Raw genomic sequence first — 19,221 nt, 5'->3', positions numbered from 1 at the left:
CTCTGCACACTGTTATGCTAATCTGAAGGCCGCATGAAGTTTGGAGGTCTTTAGCTATTGACTCTGCAGACAGCAGGCACTGTGTGCTTCAGCATGCGATGACCCCGCTCTGTCATTTCACATGGCCTACCACTTCGTGGCTGAGTTGCCGTTGTTCTCAGTTGCTTCCACTTTGTTATAATACCACTAACGGTTGACCATGGAATATTTAGTAGCAAGGAAATTTCACGGATGGACTTATTGCACAGGTGGCAACCTATCATGATACCACGCTTGAATTCATTGAGCTCCTGAGAGCAACCCATTTTTTCACAAATGTTTGTAGAAGCAGCCTGCATGCCTAGGTGCTTGATTTTATACACCTGTGGCCATGGAGATGATAGGGACTCTTGAATCCAATGATTTGAAAGGGTGTCCTAATACTTTTGGCAATATAGTGTATCTCCCAGTCTTTGCCCTATTTGTCTGGCACTTATTTTTGAGGTGTGTTGGCTGTCTGGGTTGTGCATTTGACCAGCCTTGTTCTTGATTTGGATCAACAATTTGTGCCTAAGGCCCCTTTCACATGGACATTCCAATTGGCCCTGCCTGTTTTTCAGGTGGACCCGATTGGAACCTCTATGGAGCGCCTTGTGTAAATGGATCTGTCCATTTATACCCGCTGACATCTGATCTGCCAAAAAGATGGATGGGGATCCATTCCCCTTCTGTCGATCGGATGGGTTGGCAGTTGGCCCATAGAGGACAGCGGGCTGTGTCGGTGTAGTTTGCATTATCGGAGCGGACACGGACCTGTCATCCGCATGCTCAGTGGGGATCAGTGGAGAGATCCCCCCCCCCCCCACTGAGGGGTCCGCCCGTGTGAAAGGGACGTAAGATACTTAAAGTGTTATTAAACCCAGGACCCTGCATTCATTAGATCGTCTGATCTTCCACAGTACACCAAACATGGAAATGCAATTATTTTAGTAAGTACCTTTTCTCATCAGCAGTGTATAGCAGGCTTGTGGCTGTGTCCGGTCGAGCACTAGTTAATCTTGTAGGAGGAGTTTTCATTCTCCCTTGATTGTCCTATGGGGCTGCATGACCCCTTACCCTCTGTCCAGACAGCGATGATTGGCCTTGTGCTGATCACATGAACCCTTCCAAAAACCTCTAGCATACACACCAAACCGAGCATGTGCAGACTTGTCAATTCTGCTCTGTACTATGGCAGATGGATTGAGGATGGTAAAAGAAGGGGAGGATCAGAGAAGACTGGACAAAACAACCTTTTTACACAATGTGGAGGATTAACACCTGTAGGTTCCATAGTGAGTATAACAAGCATACTTTATTGCATGTACAGACTGTGTTTACTGTTGTGGGTTTAGTAACACTTTACCATAAAAACCACGAGATGATTATATACATTAAAATGCACCAATATTATTTATATATATATATATATATATATATATATATATATATATATATATATAGTTTTCCTCCTTGTGTACAATGCTGTGCACATGCTCTGCCCTTTTGGCTGGGGTTATTATAGTCACACTAGACTTTATGGCCAAAAGCACCCAGACATTTGCTTACTGATAGCAGAAAGCACAGGCCTGCTCCTGCATCCTCTTTTGAGAAATCTGAGCCATCAACCGCAGAAACTATGATTCTGAGTTGCTCCAGTTCTTGACTCATAAGCTTAGTCCGTTTTATGTAATTTATTCCAAAATTAGTGCCAGTGCTGTCTCCAGTCTGGGTCCTTTAAAACTCTTTAAGGCCGCAAAGGCTTTCCCTTTGCACCTGCGTTTCCAACTCTTTCTCTACAGAGAATAGAACATCCCAGGCGCATATTAATTTCCTATTTTTTGTGAGACTTTTGGGCCAAAGTAGTCTTCCCACTGTGGATTTCAGTAGTGTGCCACCTTAACAAGGTGCTTTACTATTTTAGTAGAAGAGGCACCAGTCTTAAAGACCCAACCTATAGGCGGTTAGAAGCCCTTTCTGCAGCCCTGTTCTCTCTGGCAGGTCCTAGTTTTTACCAGATCCAGGCTGTGATTTTACTTCTGTCAAACCATGACTGATTGGTCAAAATCACTTGATCAAACCATTGCAGTGGCTGATCCCTTGATTTATTGATTGCCTGGAGCAGATTGCTGTAGCTTTAAGTTTCAGTTGTGCCAGTCTTCTGGAATCCTCCCATCTCAACTCTTGCATGTGCTTCATGTATGTATGGGAATCTCTTGGCTGAGCTGCTGGTCACACCTCTGTGCAAGAAGTTTTTTGATTTCATGGCGTTTGAGGGACAGTGTCTCTTTTGGACCGACTAGCATCAAGGATGCTATTGGTGGTGAGAGCTCCCATCTTCCTTAGTTGGAGAAACCTGAGGAACAGTCTTCTCCATCTCAGAATGTTAAGAAACATCTTTTCATTTCCTCATTCCTCAACCTCCTCGTCAAAACCCTACAAACTAGCTCCCAGTCCACCCATAAGGTCTGGCACTCGGTCTACAAAATATTTAGACAAACCTTCCACTTTATGAAAGTGTGCCTCCACAAAGTTTACCAGATGTCCCCCACTCTGGAAAGCGAACACTTGGACAACCTGCAATTTCGATGCTTGGGTGCAGGATATGGTATCTAAGGACTTGTTAGAACTTTACCTCTGAGAAAATAATCCGTATATAATTTATGAAATCATAAAATGGAATTAAGGAGACTCCCTACTAATTTTAACAAATCAACTGTTAGTGCAAATAAAGAATTCGGATTAATTTGAAGACGAAATAAAAAGCAACAGTGTGCAAAAGAAATATTTATTTATAATAAAAATCAGTGAAAAATGGTAATGAACTATTAGTAGGTGATGATAAATAATAAAGCAATCAAAATAACAGTACAATGATCGAATTTAAAATAATGGTTAGAGATTCCAACCAGCGATTATTTTCAAATATTAGTGAATTAGGACTATCTAAAAATGCAGTGTAGGAAAATCTGAGTAACAAAGCAACATGTGGTCAATTTGCATAGCTGTTGTCATATGATTTCTCTACAACCAGATATATTCAAAGCTCAACGTGTGCCTTGGCATGAATTGATTTAGAATACCATACACAGGGCAATCCAATAAGCTTTAAATCTATCCGAGGTCAATGTTCCACTATTTTGTCTACTTTGTCATATATACCCAGCTAAACCATTGACTTAAAGCTGAAATTTTTCTTTGGGCATATTTTAAAATAGAATTCCCCAGACAATTGAAATGAAAATAATTTTATACTGCAGTAAAAATTATTGCACAACAACTCCGGTGCAAACTATAACAGTTATCAGACTAAATGGTTTGGCTGGAGATATAAGGCTGCATAGATTTAAATCTAGTTATAATGTTGAAAACATAATATCCATAAGATATACCAATATATATCTTAATTGTTTAAAAAAAATTAATATAGATAAAATATATATGTATATGAAATCGAATATAGTAATATAAAACCCAAATTACTTAAGCAAGTATTCACTTCATATAATAATATTGACATTTTGATTAAAATAATCAAATAACACCTTATGCATTGTAAAGTTTAATATCTGACAGGTCATAATGAATGCAGAAGCTGCGTCCAACTTCCAAGCTGTACCTGCTTGGAAAGTCAATTATGAAAGGGGGGGGGGTATCCTTCACCCTGCATAATTTTTCCTTTAAAGGCTAAATTCACTTTTTTTTTTCTTCTAAATTCCAGCTCCCCTTATGTACCAATGCACCATTGATGTACCTCTGTTGTAGAAAAATAAAAGCTTTCTTTGATTTTGAGAACAGGGCCTTGCATTAGCCCTTGCTGAATTTCTGAATTTCATAGAAAGCTTTACCACTTGCTGGTATGTAGGAAGGATTTCATCAGCTGTAGGATAGCTCACTAAATATGCAGGCATCAGGTTTTTTTTTTTTTTTTCCTATGTTAATTTCATCTTGCATAAATCGTTAATTTAGCAGAGTGTCCTGAGCGATCAGATAATGGGCTATGTGGATAGAGCTGTAGGATTAAAAACTGGAGACGTGTGTCCTTAGTTCTGTACAGCTCACCATACAGTATACAGTTGGGTTGTACAATTTCCTTTAGATCTTCCATCAACTATGTAGTACAAGGACCTGCCTAATTGGATACAGAGTGATTGGCTAGATTGTGTGTACTCCTATGGTATAGTTTTGGTAATGCTAAAGGAGATTGTACAATCAGATTGTATAGTGTATGGCCACCTTTATCCACCTAAAATTAACTAGTTGCGCTTTTGGTGCCATTAATTAACACACCAAACACAAACAAGCGCACATTTTGCCAAGTGAAAAGACGAGTGACAAATGCAGCAAAACTCGCAGTAAAAAACAACCCACATCGCACCAAAATGTCTTATAAGCTACTTTGATATGTATAGCGCAGCCCATTATGTGTGTCTCTGCAAAAACGAGCCAAAAAACATGCACTCCCCCTACTCCAAGATGTGAATGGGGCCTGAAAGTGAAATTGGTGTGTTTACACAAGAACATTGAGGCTCCATTCACATCTGTGTGTTTCCGAATGAAAGGAAATGCGTACTTTGCCGTGTGTCTCAGAAACACGCTGCAAATGTGCATCGTGTTTGTGTTGTCATTACATGTTGAAAGCACCCCATGTGTAGCGAACGCACAAAAAACTGAGGTAACACACCATGTTCTGCACCAGAAAAACTTCTGTAGTTTGTCTGGGGCAATTGTTGCGTGTAGGGCAGCGCAATGCATGACGAGTGAAAACACTCGAAAACTCACATTTGCTTTTGTTTTGGGTGTTTTGACTACATGGAGATGTGAACAGGGCCTGACAACTGAGTGTCTTCGTCCGCTCCCTCCCATGTTCTTGTATAAAGATGGCCAAACACTGTGCAATATGATTGTACAATCTCTGTACAATTTCCTTTTAGATTTACCAGAACCGTGGAATAGGACACACCTGAACAATCAGTTCAATTTGCATCAAATCAGACAGGCCCTTGTACTACATAGCTGATGGGAGATCTAAAGGAGATTGTACAGTCAGATTGTATAGAAAGTGGGTAAAAGGTAGTATTGTAATGAGGGAGGTGTGGTCCAGAGTGGTGAACACACCCTATCACACCCTCTTCTGTGATGCAACAAGAAAGGAATTGAAGGCTTCTGGGAGATGGCCTACAGGAACTGAATATTGGGAGATGATCTGCAGGAAGTAATAGAATCTAAAAATCATTTTAAAAATTCAAAAAAACTGACAATATTTTAAACCTCTTGTGGATAAGGTAAGTGAGAGGTAAGCACACTGGGATGGCTGGGCCAGACATTACAGGGATGGCTGGGCCAGAAAACGCTTCTATTTATTATGGAAAGTGAAATTCTGCCCAAAAAGGTGAACCTATCCATTAATGCAGAAATATATAGTCTCACTGATTTTTGTTGCGGCTAAAAGATTCCCTATTTTACTATTACAGCTCGAGACATGAGACTCCTTTGCTGGAAGAAAAATTGGAATCTCCTGTGAGGAGTTCTCACCATTGTACTCCATGAAAACACTTGAGAAATGATAAATATCAGTAATAGGTGAACTGACCCTTAACATGTTACTAAACCCACAAAAGTAAAATCAGTCTGTATATGCAGTAAAGCATGCTTGTTAAACTCACTGTATAACCTAAGAGGTTAATCCTCTGCATTGTGTGAAAAGGCTGCTTGATCTGGTCTTCTCTGACCTTCCCCTTTTTCTACTGTCTCCAATCCATCTGCTGATTGTCTGAGCATGTGCAGAGTGACTTTAAAGCTCTGTACTGAGGGTCAAGGGTTATGCAGCCTCACAGGATAGTCAGAGGAGAATGAAAACTCCTGCAAGCTTTAACAGGTGCTTTGCTGGACACTGATAGAAGTCACAAGACTGCTATATACTGATGGGAAAAGGTATTTAGCAGTTTATATTTACTAAAATAATTGCATTTCCATGTATTGTGGAAGACCGGATATAGTGAATGCAGGGTCCTGAGTTTAGTAACACTTTAAAGCTTGAGAAACCTCCAGTGAAAGTATATCAGATCATCACTTTCCATGTTCACAGATCTTTCTCTGTTTCCAGAGATTCCTTTTAGAAAGAGAGACCATTTCTTTAGCTATACAGTAGATACATTTGGAGAGACCTTTTATCCTTAGAATTTGCTGCCACTGAACCTTAGTAAAATTGGTGAATTTTTGCATGTTGGCTGTTCTGCAGGAATTCAATGCTGACTAGATACAGTAATCTTAGTTATTATATTGACATCTATATTCCTACTCTACAGGTTTTCCCAGTTTTTCCAGGCTCCTTTGTTTGATGAGAACTGTAAGGATCGTGAAGTAAATGCTGTGGATTCTGAACATGAGAAGAACCTGATGAATGATGCCTGGAGGCTTGCTCAGCTGGAGAAAGTCACTGGGAACCCCAAACATCCATTCAGTAAATTTGGAACAGGTTGGTAGTATCCTAATGGCCTCTCTCTGTTTTCTCCTCCTAATCTCCTGCAGCTTCTTGTGGATACATTAGTTTGGTTACCTAGAAGGCTGTGCATTAGGGGTATATACACATATCTTTTGTTTTTAAGAGGGTTGTAATTAAAAGGGGCAAATTTTAAAACCGCAACAGATATTTATCACTTTTAGGGAAGGTTTTCAAGTTCTGGGTTGTAAAAGTTCACAGTTGCCCCAGGGTAGTAAAACTGGGTACAAACAGATCAGAAATCAGCCGGTTCAGCAAGGACTGGCCAAATTCTGATCTGTGTTTGTCCTCCTGGTTCGACAAAAGCTGATCGGAGAGGAGTCCCACTGTCAGAATACTGATATGGAGCTGGACATATTAGAAAAGGCATGCTGGCAATGTATAAAAATAAATAGGTAAAAATTATATTTGTTTGATTAATAAATATTACATACACGGGTTAGACAAAAAATTGGAAACACTGCATGATTTGCAGATTTTAAAATAACGTTTCGCGTTGAAAGTGGAAGTGATGTAACATTCTTTTGCTTCCGCTGTGTGATGAGACACCTAGCTAATAAGTGGTAAGCCTCACTTTCATCATTTACTGTGTGCGCTGATAGTAATACGGAGTCATGTCAGAGCTTACTGGGCTTCAAAGGGGGAAAATTGTTGGAGCCCATTTAGTAGGTGCCTCTGTGACTGAAGTTGCCAGTTTATTTGCTGTGTCGCGATGCACAGTATCAGAGGTTATGACAGCATATACAGTTTCAGTGAAAACGTCATCTGATGAGCATAAGCTGAGGGGGTGTGGAGGTGAGCAGAGAAGGGGGTGTGGAGGTGAGCAGAGAAGGGGGTGTGGAGGTGAGCAGAGAAGGGGGTGTGGAGGTGAGCAGAGAAGGGGGTGTGGAGGTGAGCAGAGAAGGGGGTGTGGAGGTGAGCAGAGAAGGGGGTGTGGAGGTGAGCGCGAACAGAGAGGGGGTTTGTGGTGTGGAGGCGAGCAGAGAAGGGGTTTGTGGTGTGGAGGCGAGCAGAGAAGGGGTTTGTGGAGGCGAGCAGAAAAGGGGGTGTGGACGCGAACGAGAACAGAGAGGGGGTTTGGGGTGTGAAGGCGAGCAGAGAAGGGGTTTGGGGTGTGAAGGCGAGCAGAGAAGGGGTTTGGGGTGTGAAGGCGAGCAGAGAAGGGGTTTGGGGTGTGAAGGCGAGCAGAGAAGGGGTTTGGGGTGTGAAGGCGAGCAGAGAAGGGGTTTTTGGGGTGTGAAGGCGAGCAGAAAGGTGGGTTCAGGGATATGAAGGCAAGAAGAGAGGGGGGTTCAGGGGTACTAAGGTGAGCAGAAGGGTTCTGGGGTACTAAGGTGAGCAGAAGGGTTCTGGGGTACTAAGGTGAGCAGAAGGGTTCTGGGGTACTAAGGTGAGCAGAAGGGTTCTGGGGTCCAAAGGTGGGCAGGGTCAGATTGGGGTGCAGAGGTTAGCACTGAGGGAAACATGTAGTGTGATTTTTGCATCCCATTCATTTGAATACAATTTGGTGCCTTCAAACACACTGCATTTGCGATGTGTTTGGGATGCTGTTAACAATGCATTGGCACCTACATGCAAATCGCAAGGGCAATGCAATCGCCTGCAATGCGGGAAATGCATGTCGAGCGCTCTTTTCTCGTAGATCGTTCTGGTGTGAACTGGCCTCTAGTCCCCAAACCAATTTTTCCCTTCCCCGTCTTTCAGGACAGCACCTTGAGAGACATCAGCTCCTCCCCACCTGAGGAAATGCCTCCACCCAAAATAAAAGTACGGCCTCCCCACTCCAGCCTCCGTAACTGTGTTTCCTCCGGTGGGGAGACTCTCAGAAGCCCTTCCAGGAGTGGTCCGAGAATTGCGCTGTGCCTGGAAGCAGGGGGGCGTTTGGACCAGGTGCGGTCCAGTTGGTGCGCCCCCCTTTTGCAGAAGGAGGGACCACCCACAGTTCAGTGTCCAGAGGGAGAGGTACCGCCACCCCACATTGTGCCTGCAATGTATTTTTTTTGTTACTCCTATAAAATCCCTTTCTCTGAGTTCAGCGCCCACCCCTCTATGGAGTTTCTCCTTTGACACTCCTTCTCCTAGTGATGGACTGGAGGCCTATAGCAGAGAAGGGTTTTATGCTCAGAAAGGACTGCCCATAGGAGGTGCCAAGTTATTTATTTATTTTTTTTCTGCCTACTGTTGTACTACTGTAAAGTTATAAAACGTTATTTGGTAATGGATAAAGAAGAGGCTATGTCCATCAATGAACTCGGAGAAAGGGATTTTATGGTGAGTAACAAAAAAATTAAGTTTTTAATTAGAAAAAATTCAAGTTACACCCAAGCACATAAATCTGAAACAAAAATTTGATGCCCTCTCACCTCCACATATATGCACGTACAAACGTAAATGCATGCTTTAATGCGTAGGTGCATTAAAAAAAATCGATTGCGGCACACTTTACATATCACCGCACACACCGGAATGAGAGCAATAACTCTAGCACCAGACCTCCTCCCTAATACTAAACTGATGACTTATAGGGACTTTTAGCCCTCATGCACACTTGACGTTTTTACAGCTGCTGTTTCTGGCTTTTGCCGTTTTTTTGGGGGTTTTTTTCTACAGCTAGTAAACCCACTAGCATGTTATCCTATGTGTCCATGCAGACATAGACTGTAATCAACATTTTTTGGCTGCAAAAAAACCCCAGGATTGGTGGGTCTTTTAGAGGAGTTTTTTTCGCTGTAAAAATGCTCTATAGCTGAAAACTGGCGGTTTTTTTGGAGTTTTTTTGACCAAAAAAATTTTATATTTTTTTCGTCCAAGAAAACGCGGGAAACCGAAGCTAATCACAGCTAAATGCTAATGCAAAAGTGCTAAAAAAAACACGGAAAAACTCACGTTTTTAACATGGCTTTACACAGCTAACGTTACCAGCGTTCTCAAAACGTCCAGTGTGCATGAGGACTTAAAGTGTCACCTAAAGAAAATATAGGGTACTGAAGTTTGGCTCCTAACTTTTTTTTTTTTTTTTTCCATAATCAATTTTTATTATTGAAAATAAGACTTGCATACTACTAACAATAGAAAAACACACAATCAAGGATAATTGCATCAAGAACAAACTATATTGGAATAGAAATAATCATTCCCTCATAAGGCATTCTAGCACCATCTGGACATATCTAATTGAACAAAACATATAGTCAAGGGCTCAACATAAAAAATGTTTGAACAGCATGTTCCCAACTATTCCCGACATAAACAATACAAAAGCATTGAACCTGTGGGGTTTAATTATGGAAAATTCGTCAGGTTACTTGTGTTACATGAGGCACTTGGTTTTACTAACAACATGACACACCAATAAAAACTGATATATCAAAAGACTGGAGAGCAACAAAATATCCAATAATGAAACTAGTGCGGAGGGAAGACAGCATTCATCAATGTGATCATCAAGCTATACTACAAAAAAATAAACAAGTATGGAGTAGAAAGACGAACCAGAAAACTAACAATAGAAAGATAACAAAAGAGAGAGAGAAGGGGAAAAAGAGAGAGGGAAAAAATTAACAAAAAAAAGGGGGGGGGGGGAACAGGACCAAAGGGGAAGTTATCCACTTCCCACATCCCCATTGGAGGAGTAGGGATCAACTCCACCCCGGGGAATTCCATCCAGACCATTCAAGCCGTCCATCATGGTAAGAAAGATGCTGCCTATCTCCAGGAGAACCTGACTTCAAAGGGGTACATAAATTTATTCATCCCACAAAAATTTTGCGGTAATCCTCATAAAGTTTATAGTGTATCCAGCAAGCCAAAGTTTTATAGTACGACAAGTATCTATCATGAGCCGTGGCGATCAACTCCTCCATCTCCTCTGTCTTGTCAATCCTCAAGAACCATTCCCTCAGAGAGGGCACTTAGGTCTTTTTCCAATAGCGGGGAATGCACATCCTCGCCGCCACTATCAAGTGCATAGCTAGTGATCCATGGTACCTCCGACCCAACGAAGGCGAACAGAGAAGCAAGTACTGAAGAGGATTAAAGTCCAATTGATAGGAGGTGACCTGAACAATTATATCATGCACTCTCTGCCAGAATATACTCAGTACAGGACATTCCCATCATATATGGAGTATCGAGCCCAATGCTTGCTGACATCTCCAACAGAAATCGGGAATAGTCTGGTAAATCTTGTGCAAGAGGTGAGGAGTTCTGTACCAACGTGTAAGGATTTTAAAATTATGTTCCTGCACCGATACATTCACTGTGCCATTGTGTATCGTCTTAAGAGCCTGCTCTCTATGCTCTGGAATCAAGGTTATATCCAATTCTTTCTCCCATTTGTCAAGGAGTCCGACCACATTGTTCGACCCTTCCTGCTGCAAATTAAGGTATATCAAAGAGATCAAGTGCCTCCGTGGTTCCCTGGACAGGCAAAGTGTCTCAAAAAAAGTAAGGGTCTTACCACACATCTCAAAATATAATGAACCCAGCAGAAAATGTCTAATCTGTAAGTAAGACCACCATTGAAAGGGTGGTGGAGAATCTTTATGGGCTAAACCCACTCTTGAATGAAATTTACCTTTTTGAAAGAAATCTCCAGCTCTGGTCAGGGAGGTGTCAATGCAAATCTTACAAAAGGAAGGCTGTAGGCCCGGGGGGAAGGCCAGATTGTCTGCAACAGGAGTCATCAGACTGTGTAGATGAAACCTTCCCAGCCCTACAGACCTTTCTAAAACCTAACAAGACTGCTCCAATGAGCGGGTGTTTCACCAAACGTCTATCAGTAGCTGATGCGGGCAACCAAGGTATGGACACCAAAACTCCATCCGCAATCCCCTGTTCCAGTCCAACCCAATCCTTCATCTGTGCATGTATGTGCCAATCCACCATTCTAGTGAGTAGACCGGCTCTATGATAAGTTTCAAGGTCTGGCACTCCCATCCCTCCCTTACTCTTCGGCTGGCACAATTTAGACAAACTCATCGTAGGGAAGCTACTTTTCCAAATAAATCTGGAGAATAGGCGCTGAGCCGTATGGAAAAAGGCTCCTAACTTTTTTAGCTGGCTCCTAAATTCAAAGCAAATTTGTCATGCCCTGCTGTATTAAATACTGTATATAGTTATCCTTTAAGTCTGCTGCTTTTTAACTATACATTGTACACAGGTTTGCATAGCTACTGAGTATAAACACTTGATGTGCTGCCAGAGAAAGGTTAGTGATGCATAATTTGTTCTTTTTACCATACCTGAAATCTGAGGTCATAGGGTTGGGTAACCAGAATAAAATTTTATGTAAATGTTACAACATTTAATATGAAAACAAATCACCCCAATAATAGTACAGTTTTAGTTTAAATAACTTCTTTCTTTCCAGGCAATAAGCTCACTCTTGAAGCACGGCCTACACAGGATGGAATGGATGTCCGTGAAGAACTGTTAAAGTTTCACTCTACTAATTATTCATCAAACCTCATGTCTATTTGTGTGCTAGGCAGAGGTAAGAGATTCCTTTTTATACATATTTGCTTTACAGGTTTCTATGAGGTCTGTATTTATTGCAATATAATCTGTAGTGTACGGGCGGCACAGTGGCTTAGTAATTAGCACGTCTGCCGTGCAGTAAATGGGTCATGGGTTCAATTACCAACCATGGCGCCTCCTGCATGGAGTTTGCATGTTCTCCCTGTGCTTGCGTGGGTTTCCTCCAGGTACTCCGGTTTCCTCCCACACTCCAAAGACATGCTGGTAGGTTAATTGGCTACTGTCTAAATTGCCCTAGTTTCATCCCTGGCCATGCAGGATTTCCTGCATGGTAGGGGTTGGGGAAAGACCTGGCAACCTACCCTGTAAAATAATTCATGGAAAAAGTCACAAGTGATGAACTACGCAATCGCCAAGGGTCGGATATGACTGAATGGATAGAGAGAGAATCTGTTGTGTAATGTGATAAAAGCATAGGGTTTTTGTTTCTTAATTTGATAATCTAGTGAACTGAAAAGCCCGAAGTTGAACATTAGTGTACTCAGGGTGTGGTGGCATTTACAATAATGTGCATCTATGCATAATTGCACCTGTTGGCAAACTTACCTTTTTGAGTTTTCCCTCCTCCAGAGATGCAAGGTTTGCGTGTTCCAATGCTCCTGTTATCTTCTCCTTTTTTTTTTTTCTGGAGCCAGTGTCTTCCACCAATGATGTAACTCTTGTACATCAATCTAATCTTGACTCTTACAGAGGCTGAATGTGTATATTGCCCATTTGCAGCTGGCAGTGTAAAAAGAAAAATGCTAGGAATTTTTTTTTTTTTCTATCAGAAGAAAGAACACTCTACTTGCTATGAGTTTGTTTTTTAAAATGTATCTTCTGTTCCAAAGTAAGGAATAGGACTCGGTGCAGGATAAACCAACCATATATTTTTTACCAAAGATTTGATTGGTTGTTGTGGGTTACCTAGTTCAAAACAAGACAGGAGAACTTGCCCATGTAGGTAGCATCAAATGTATAGGAAGTACAACCATATAATTAGTAATGCTTATTTAGTAGGGGGAATTTGTTTATACCTTGTTGTAATCAAAGAGTAGAAAAGTGCATGTGCACTGAGGTAACCTGAGATTAGTGGAAGAACAGGACTGGAAACGTTTCCGACCCTAACATTCCTTTAAAGCGGAACTATGCTGCATCTGAGCACCACAAACCAAAAACACTATTTAAAGTGTTACTAAACCCAGGACCCTGCATTCACTATATCTGGTCTCACGGAGAACATGGAAATGCAATTTTAGTAACTATAGACTGCTAAATACCTTTTCTCATTAGCAGTATATACAGTATCTCACAGAAGTGAGTACACCCCTCACATTTTTGTAAATATTTTATTATATCTTTTCATGTGACAACACTGAAGAAATGACACTTTGCTACAATGTAAAGTAGTGAGTGTACAGCTTGTATAACATGTAAATTTGCTGTCCCCTCAAAATAACTCAACACACAACCATTAATGTCTAAACTGCTTGCAGCAAAAGTGAGTACACCCCTAAATGAAAATGTCCAAATTGTGCCCAAAGTGTTAATATTTTGTGTAGCCACCATTATTTTCCAGCACTGCCTTAACCCTCTTGGGCATGTAGTTCACCAGAGCTTCACAGGTTGCCTTTGGAGACCTTGCGCTCCTCCACCTTCCATTTGAGGATGCCCCACAGATGCTCAATAGGGTTTAGATTGGCCAGTCCATCACCTTTTACCCTTAGCTTCTTTAGCAAGGCAGTGGTCGTCTTTGAGGTGTGTTTTGGGGTCGTTATCATATTGGAGTACTGCCCTGCGGTCCAGTCTCTGAAGGGAGGGGATCATGCTCTGCTTCAGTATGTCACAATACATGTTGGCATTGATGGTTCGCTACAATGAACTGTAGCTCCCCAGTGCCGGCAGCAATCATGCAGCCCCAGACCGACATTCCCACCAACATGCTTGACTGTAGGCAAGACACACTTGTCTTTGTACTCCTCACCTGGTTGCCACCACACATGCTTGACACCATCTGAACCAAATCAGTTTATCTTGGTCTCATCAGACCACAGGACATGATTCCAGTAATCCATGTCCTTAGTCTGCTTGTCTTCAGCAAACTATTTGCGGGCTTTCTTGTGCATCATCTTTAAAAGAGGCTTCCTTCTGGGACGACAGCCATGCAGACCAATTTGATGCAGTGTGCGGCGTATGGTCTGAGCACTGACAGGCTGACCCCCCCCACCACCCTACCCCTTCAACCTCTGCAGCAATGCTGACAGCACTCATATGTCTATTTCCCAAAGACAACCTCTGGATATGACGTTGAGCATGTGCACTCAACTTCTTTGGTCGACCATGGCAAGGCCTGTTCTGAGTGGAACCTGTCCTGTTAAACCGCTGTATGGTCTTGGCCACCGTGCTGCAGCTCACTTTGAGGGTCTTGGCAATCCTTTTTTTTTTTTTTTTTTTTTTTTTTCCGCGGAAGTGCGAAAAACGAAAACCCGTAAGTGAACAAAAAATGTGCTAGTGCAAAACCAACACAAAAAAGTGCACTTAGGGGTGTGCTTGGTCCATCCCCCGAAGTGGTAGGACCTCTACCCTGATCCCCCGGGGCACGAAGCTTCTGACGGGGACTAAGGTTCCTATGTGGTCCAGCTAGCCAAAAGGCCTGGCAGACCCCTTTCCTTGTGGCTAGCCTAAGCCAGCCCCAAGGGAAGGCCACACATCCTCCCCCTAGACTTCAGGGTAGGCCCGAGGATCCACACCCTACCATCCGTGAGAAAAAAAACACACACATAAGTGAAAAGTGACAAACCGTGGGAGAAAAAAATTAAATAAATAAAAATAAAAAAGTGGCCGTGCAATTGTGCACTGGCTAGGCCCTGAGGCCTGTAGCATAAAAATTGCCCTGGACTTAGCTAAAAGGCCTAGCCCTAAAAGGCTCAGTGCAGAAAAAGTAATTTGGATCAGTGACCATGTGCAAGTTTCACACGTGGGATCCCATCCCCCATGTGCTACTAAGAGCACCCCTGAGGCGACCACTCAGAGGGCACTGTTCCGCGGACTCTCTGCCTCCCCGGCCCCTGTCCAGACAAGGTAGATCTGTTCAAACCAGGAGGAACTGGGCCCCTCTGGCGTTCCTGGGGGGAATTACTCCATGGCCCCAACTGCCTGCCTGTGGGCACCTCGGTTTCTGTTCTGCCCTGTATTAACCAGCAGGAGTACTATACAACCAAACATCCCTGCAAGCAGGAATGATGGTGGAGCACCCCTACTGGACACTGATAAGAACAGATACTACACTTGATCTTAGCCAAAGATTTGTATATTTGTAATTTTTTGAAAAGGGGAAAGTCTTTCTTTAACGGCTCACTTTAATTTTGCAGGCCCAGCCCTGCAACTAGTGCTTGCTACAATTTCATTATGTCAAACTGCAGCTAACTGGACTAGGGCAATGATCAACCATAATGACCCTGTTTTTCCAGGATTGTGCTTTAACAGAGCAACTACAGCAATTACCTTCTCTGCTATTTTGTGTGCATGCCCTAAAACGTCATGAGAAAAATTTCCAGAATGGCCCTAATCTCAATTCTTATGTGCAGAATCTTGTGGCAAAAAGCTTAGACAGGTGAAGCCTCCTGTAAAGGAAATTTCTCGCACATACATGCCTATTTAAGCAAGCAATCTGTTTTGGGAGGCACTTAACCAATTCATAAAAGATGTCAAATTAGGGAAAGATTTACTCCCACAGTGGGCGATTCCAAACCCCCCTCCTCAGGTGCCTCTACCTCTGCAAAACATAGAGCACCTAATTGTGCTACCCAAGCTTCAACGTCTAATCCCAAGTTCAGTTCTTCCTTTCAGCATAAGACTTGGGCCTCACAACCCACCAACTCTTCCTCGAAGACCTCTTCCTGGAATAGGGACACCCTCACTCCTAAGAGGCAGAGGACATCTGCTACAGTTTGCTACAGTCACAGAATGATTGAGCTGGGTTTAGTCAGTGGTTTCAAGGGGGTACAAAATCGTGTTCAAAAACTCTACCCCTCACCACTTTCACTCGGATCAACCAGACTCTGTTCAAGAACAGTCAGATTTGCAGAATGCCCTGAACCATCTTTTGTCTTGGCATAGTTGTGCCTGTACCCAAACAAGGCAGAAACCATTTTTTGGACCCACCATGGTTATTCCCTTAGACAGCCTTTCCTGCAGGGTGGCCTTTTTGTTTGCTTTGGTTTCATGTTTGTCAGACATGTCTCTGAGTTGGTGTCCCTCTTGTAAGGAGCTTTTCCCTCATACTTCCCAAAGATAAAGCTGTCTTTCGCCCAAGACCATCGTTTCTTATCAAGGTGGTATCTGTCTTCCATCTGATTGCCTTGCTCCAAAGCAAATATCTCCTTATTGCCTTGACAGAGCCATTAGATTTTGCCTTACAGCTACAGCTTCTAAGCTTCTATCAGACATATGGATTCCCTGTTTGTCCTTTCCTTGGGACCTTGCAAGGGATACCCTGCTTCCTTGTCCTTCGCAAGGTGGTCTACAAATCAGATTGCTAGAGTTTACACTCTCAAGGACAAATCTCCTGTACTTTCTGCCAGATCAGTGGATGTTTCCTGGGTATTTTGACACCATGTTTAAGGCTTCAACCTGGTCCTCTGTTATTACTTTTTCAAAGTTCTACCAGGTGGATGAAAAGTCTTCTGCGGATGCAGCTTGCAGCTGCAAGGTTCTTGAAGCAGCACTCTGAAGTTGTGTGGTTTTTTTGTTTTTTATTGTATATGTAAATTCATGCATAGATGTAATGTGATGCATAATGTCAATCAGGATACTCCGCCCCCTACATATTTTGAAGTTGAAGCTCAATGATGGGTCTGATGATGGCTCTTCTACACATAGCAGCAGTTGTGCTAGTTCTATTAGCATCTGGTACAATTCCAAAAGAAATTTGATATCAAATAGCAATAGGCTTTTTATAGAGTGTTATGTACACGTTTTTGTTGCTGGGACACATTCCTTTGAAGTGAAAGTGTTTCATGTTGTTCATTGTTTAAAGAGAAACTGCAGCTAAATAGATAATTCCTTAGATATATTTGTGCAACTCACAAGTTGTATTTTTTTTTTTCTTTATATAAGATATTTTGCACCATCAGCGGTAAAGCTAGCCCAGTTAGTCACAGAAATTGATTTTTAGTCTGACAGCGTATGAACCACTGTTTTTGCCTCCTTTTTTCTGTTAAATATGACTCTGCAACAGAATATGACCTAGTGCACTTGATAATATAACATACCTGGTCTATCTCAACCCAACACTTCCTCTGCAGTATAAGTCTGGGTGAGGACAGTTGTGATGAGGGGGTGTGGCCTTTTCTCAGTTATGCCAACAAAGAGCCCTGCAGAGTTAGGACACAAAGCAGCAAGAGAACACGGTATTTAAAAGTATTTAAAAAAACTTGAAAAAAAAGATAACTTATAGGACAGAAAAATAATTTGTTGTGTGAATTAAATAATAAAAATAATTTTTATTTATGCGCACACGCACACAATATTTCATTCATCTCTGGAATATATGCACATTTCCCCATGTTTTATTCCTATAAGCAATCTGCAAAGTAAAAGTAAGAGAAAAAGTCCTTAAGAGAATAGAAAATATCCAAATTTGCATGTGCAAAAAAAAGGAAATCCTGTAGAGAAGTAAATCTTCTAGTAATCGCACCAAACAGCAGACCAAGTGCTCTAATAGTTTCACCCAAGGGGGAAAACAAGAATGATCAGCTACTTACCAGATAATCGTGACCATCTATGTTAGAAATGGTCATACCGCAAATGTAGGGTTAATGAGGCCACCCCTCAGCCAATGGATCACCACAGCTCAGGACACACAACCTCCGTGACACTCGGAGAGAAAAGGCCAGAAGCACTTTCCTAGTGTAAAACTACATTTAAAAATTAAATATAAAATTAAACACAAAATTTTAAAAGCCAAAAAGGCTATGCAGCTTATATAATCTACAGTCTTCTTATGGGCTGCCTCTTATCCGTTCCACTCATCCAATCTTACATCAGTGTGTGATGACGTCACTGCAGTCAGCCCCACCCAATGCGTTTCGTCAAAAGTGATATTTGAATATGTAAGTGCATGCTGAATATTTTTTTTTTTTTACATTGGTTTATTACAGAATGTTAATACCTTGTAATTTTTATGTGTCGTTTTTATGCTTGAGATGCTTTTTGTTAACAAATATATATGCTGCGTATCATTGGACACAACAAGGTTTTAATCTGTAGCTCTACACCCTCCATCCTTTTTTTTTTTTTTTTTTTTTTCCCCCCACACTTGTATTTGGGCTTCGCATCACAGGCTTTGTTTGTGTTAGTTACTGTATATCCATTGATTTGCACCTAAGCGCAGATAATGTTCTTCTTTTTGATATAGTATACTTCTACCCTTCTCTTTAAAGTGACAACACCATTCTGATTTTCTAAGCACGTCAGCCCTGCCTCTTCATTTCTGATGGGTTGCAAAGAAGCGACCTCTTCTAATCTCCTCCACCCCCTGTCTCCCTACCCTCTCCTTGTGCACAAATGGAGAGCCCAGGAAGTTGTCTGCTTACAAGATTTCTGGAAAAATCAAGATATAACAAAACCCTTTTGGTGGTATATTTAGTGGACCAGAGGGGGCAAAAAGGAGAAGTTCATTGTTAGGTTTTATATCACCTTTACGCTATTGTCCTGTGCACATTTACTCTTTAACAAGAGTATCATTTGTTACAAAACTCCTTCCCCATTTTTTTTTTTTTTTTTCTCGACCAGGCTTTTGTCTTCACAAGGTCATTACACATTACTGTCGAGCAAATATTCATTGGTAGTCTTGTAAAAATTAAATATAGCCCTTTTTATCTTTGTATCATAGAAACTCTGGATGAATTGACAGATTTGCTGGTAAAGCTGTTTGCAGAGGTAAAGAATAAAAATGTTCCTGTCCCAGAGTTTCCTGAAAATCCCTTCACACAGCAATACCTCAAGGTAAGATAACTCGGCACTAATATCATGGTGTTAAAGATGGAAAGGAAAATTCAGTATATAACAGACTGTACAGAAAACTGTAAGGGAAAAAAAAAACAAAAATACTACTGTTTTCTGTAGCTCAAACCAATGGTTATGGCTATTTGAATCTCAGTGTAGCTTACCCTTATAGTTTT

At 41.7% G+C, this 19,221-nt stretch overlaps 1 protein-coding gene across 5 annotated transcripts in view; it reads left to right on the top strand.

Moving 5' to 3' along the window:
• IDE (insulin degrading enzyme) overlaps positions 1-19,221 on the top strand; it is a 121,092-nt gene that overhangs the window by 26,149 nt on the left and 75,722 nt on the right. For all 5 annotated transcript variants that reach the window (XM_089690298.1, XM_089690296.1, XM_089690295.1 and 2 more), the window contains exons 4-6: positions 6,327-6,496; positions 11,892-12,014; positions 18,933-19,045. In XM_089690298.1, the coding sequence (XP_089546424.1) occupies positions 6,327-6,496; positions 11,892-12,014; positions 18,933-19,045 (406 nt within the window). The remainder of the gene's footprint in view (positions 1-6,326; positions 6,497-11,891; positions 12,015-18,932; positions 19,046-19,221) is intronic.

This window comes from Staurois parvus, unplaced genomic scaffold (genome assembly GCF_062004578.1).
Source record: "Staurois parvus isolate SC_StPar_1 unplaced genomic scaffold, SC_StPar_1.0 ptg000525l, whole genome shotgun sequence".
NCBI classification, from domain to species: domain Eukaryota; kingdom Metazoa; phylum Chordata; class Amphibia; order Anura; family Ranidae; genus Staurois; species Staurois parvus.
The sequence above is the reverse complement of the archived record's forward strand: the minus strand, read 5'-3'. Positions and strand labels throughout refer to the sequence as shown.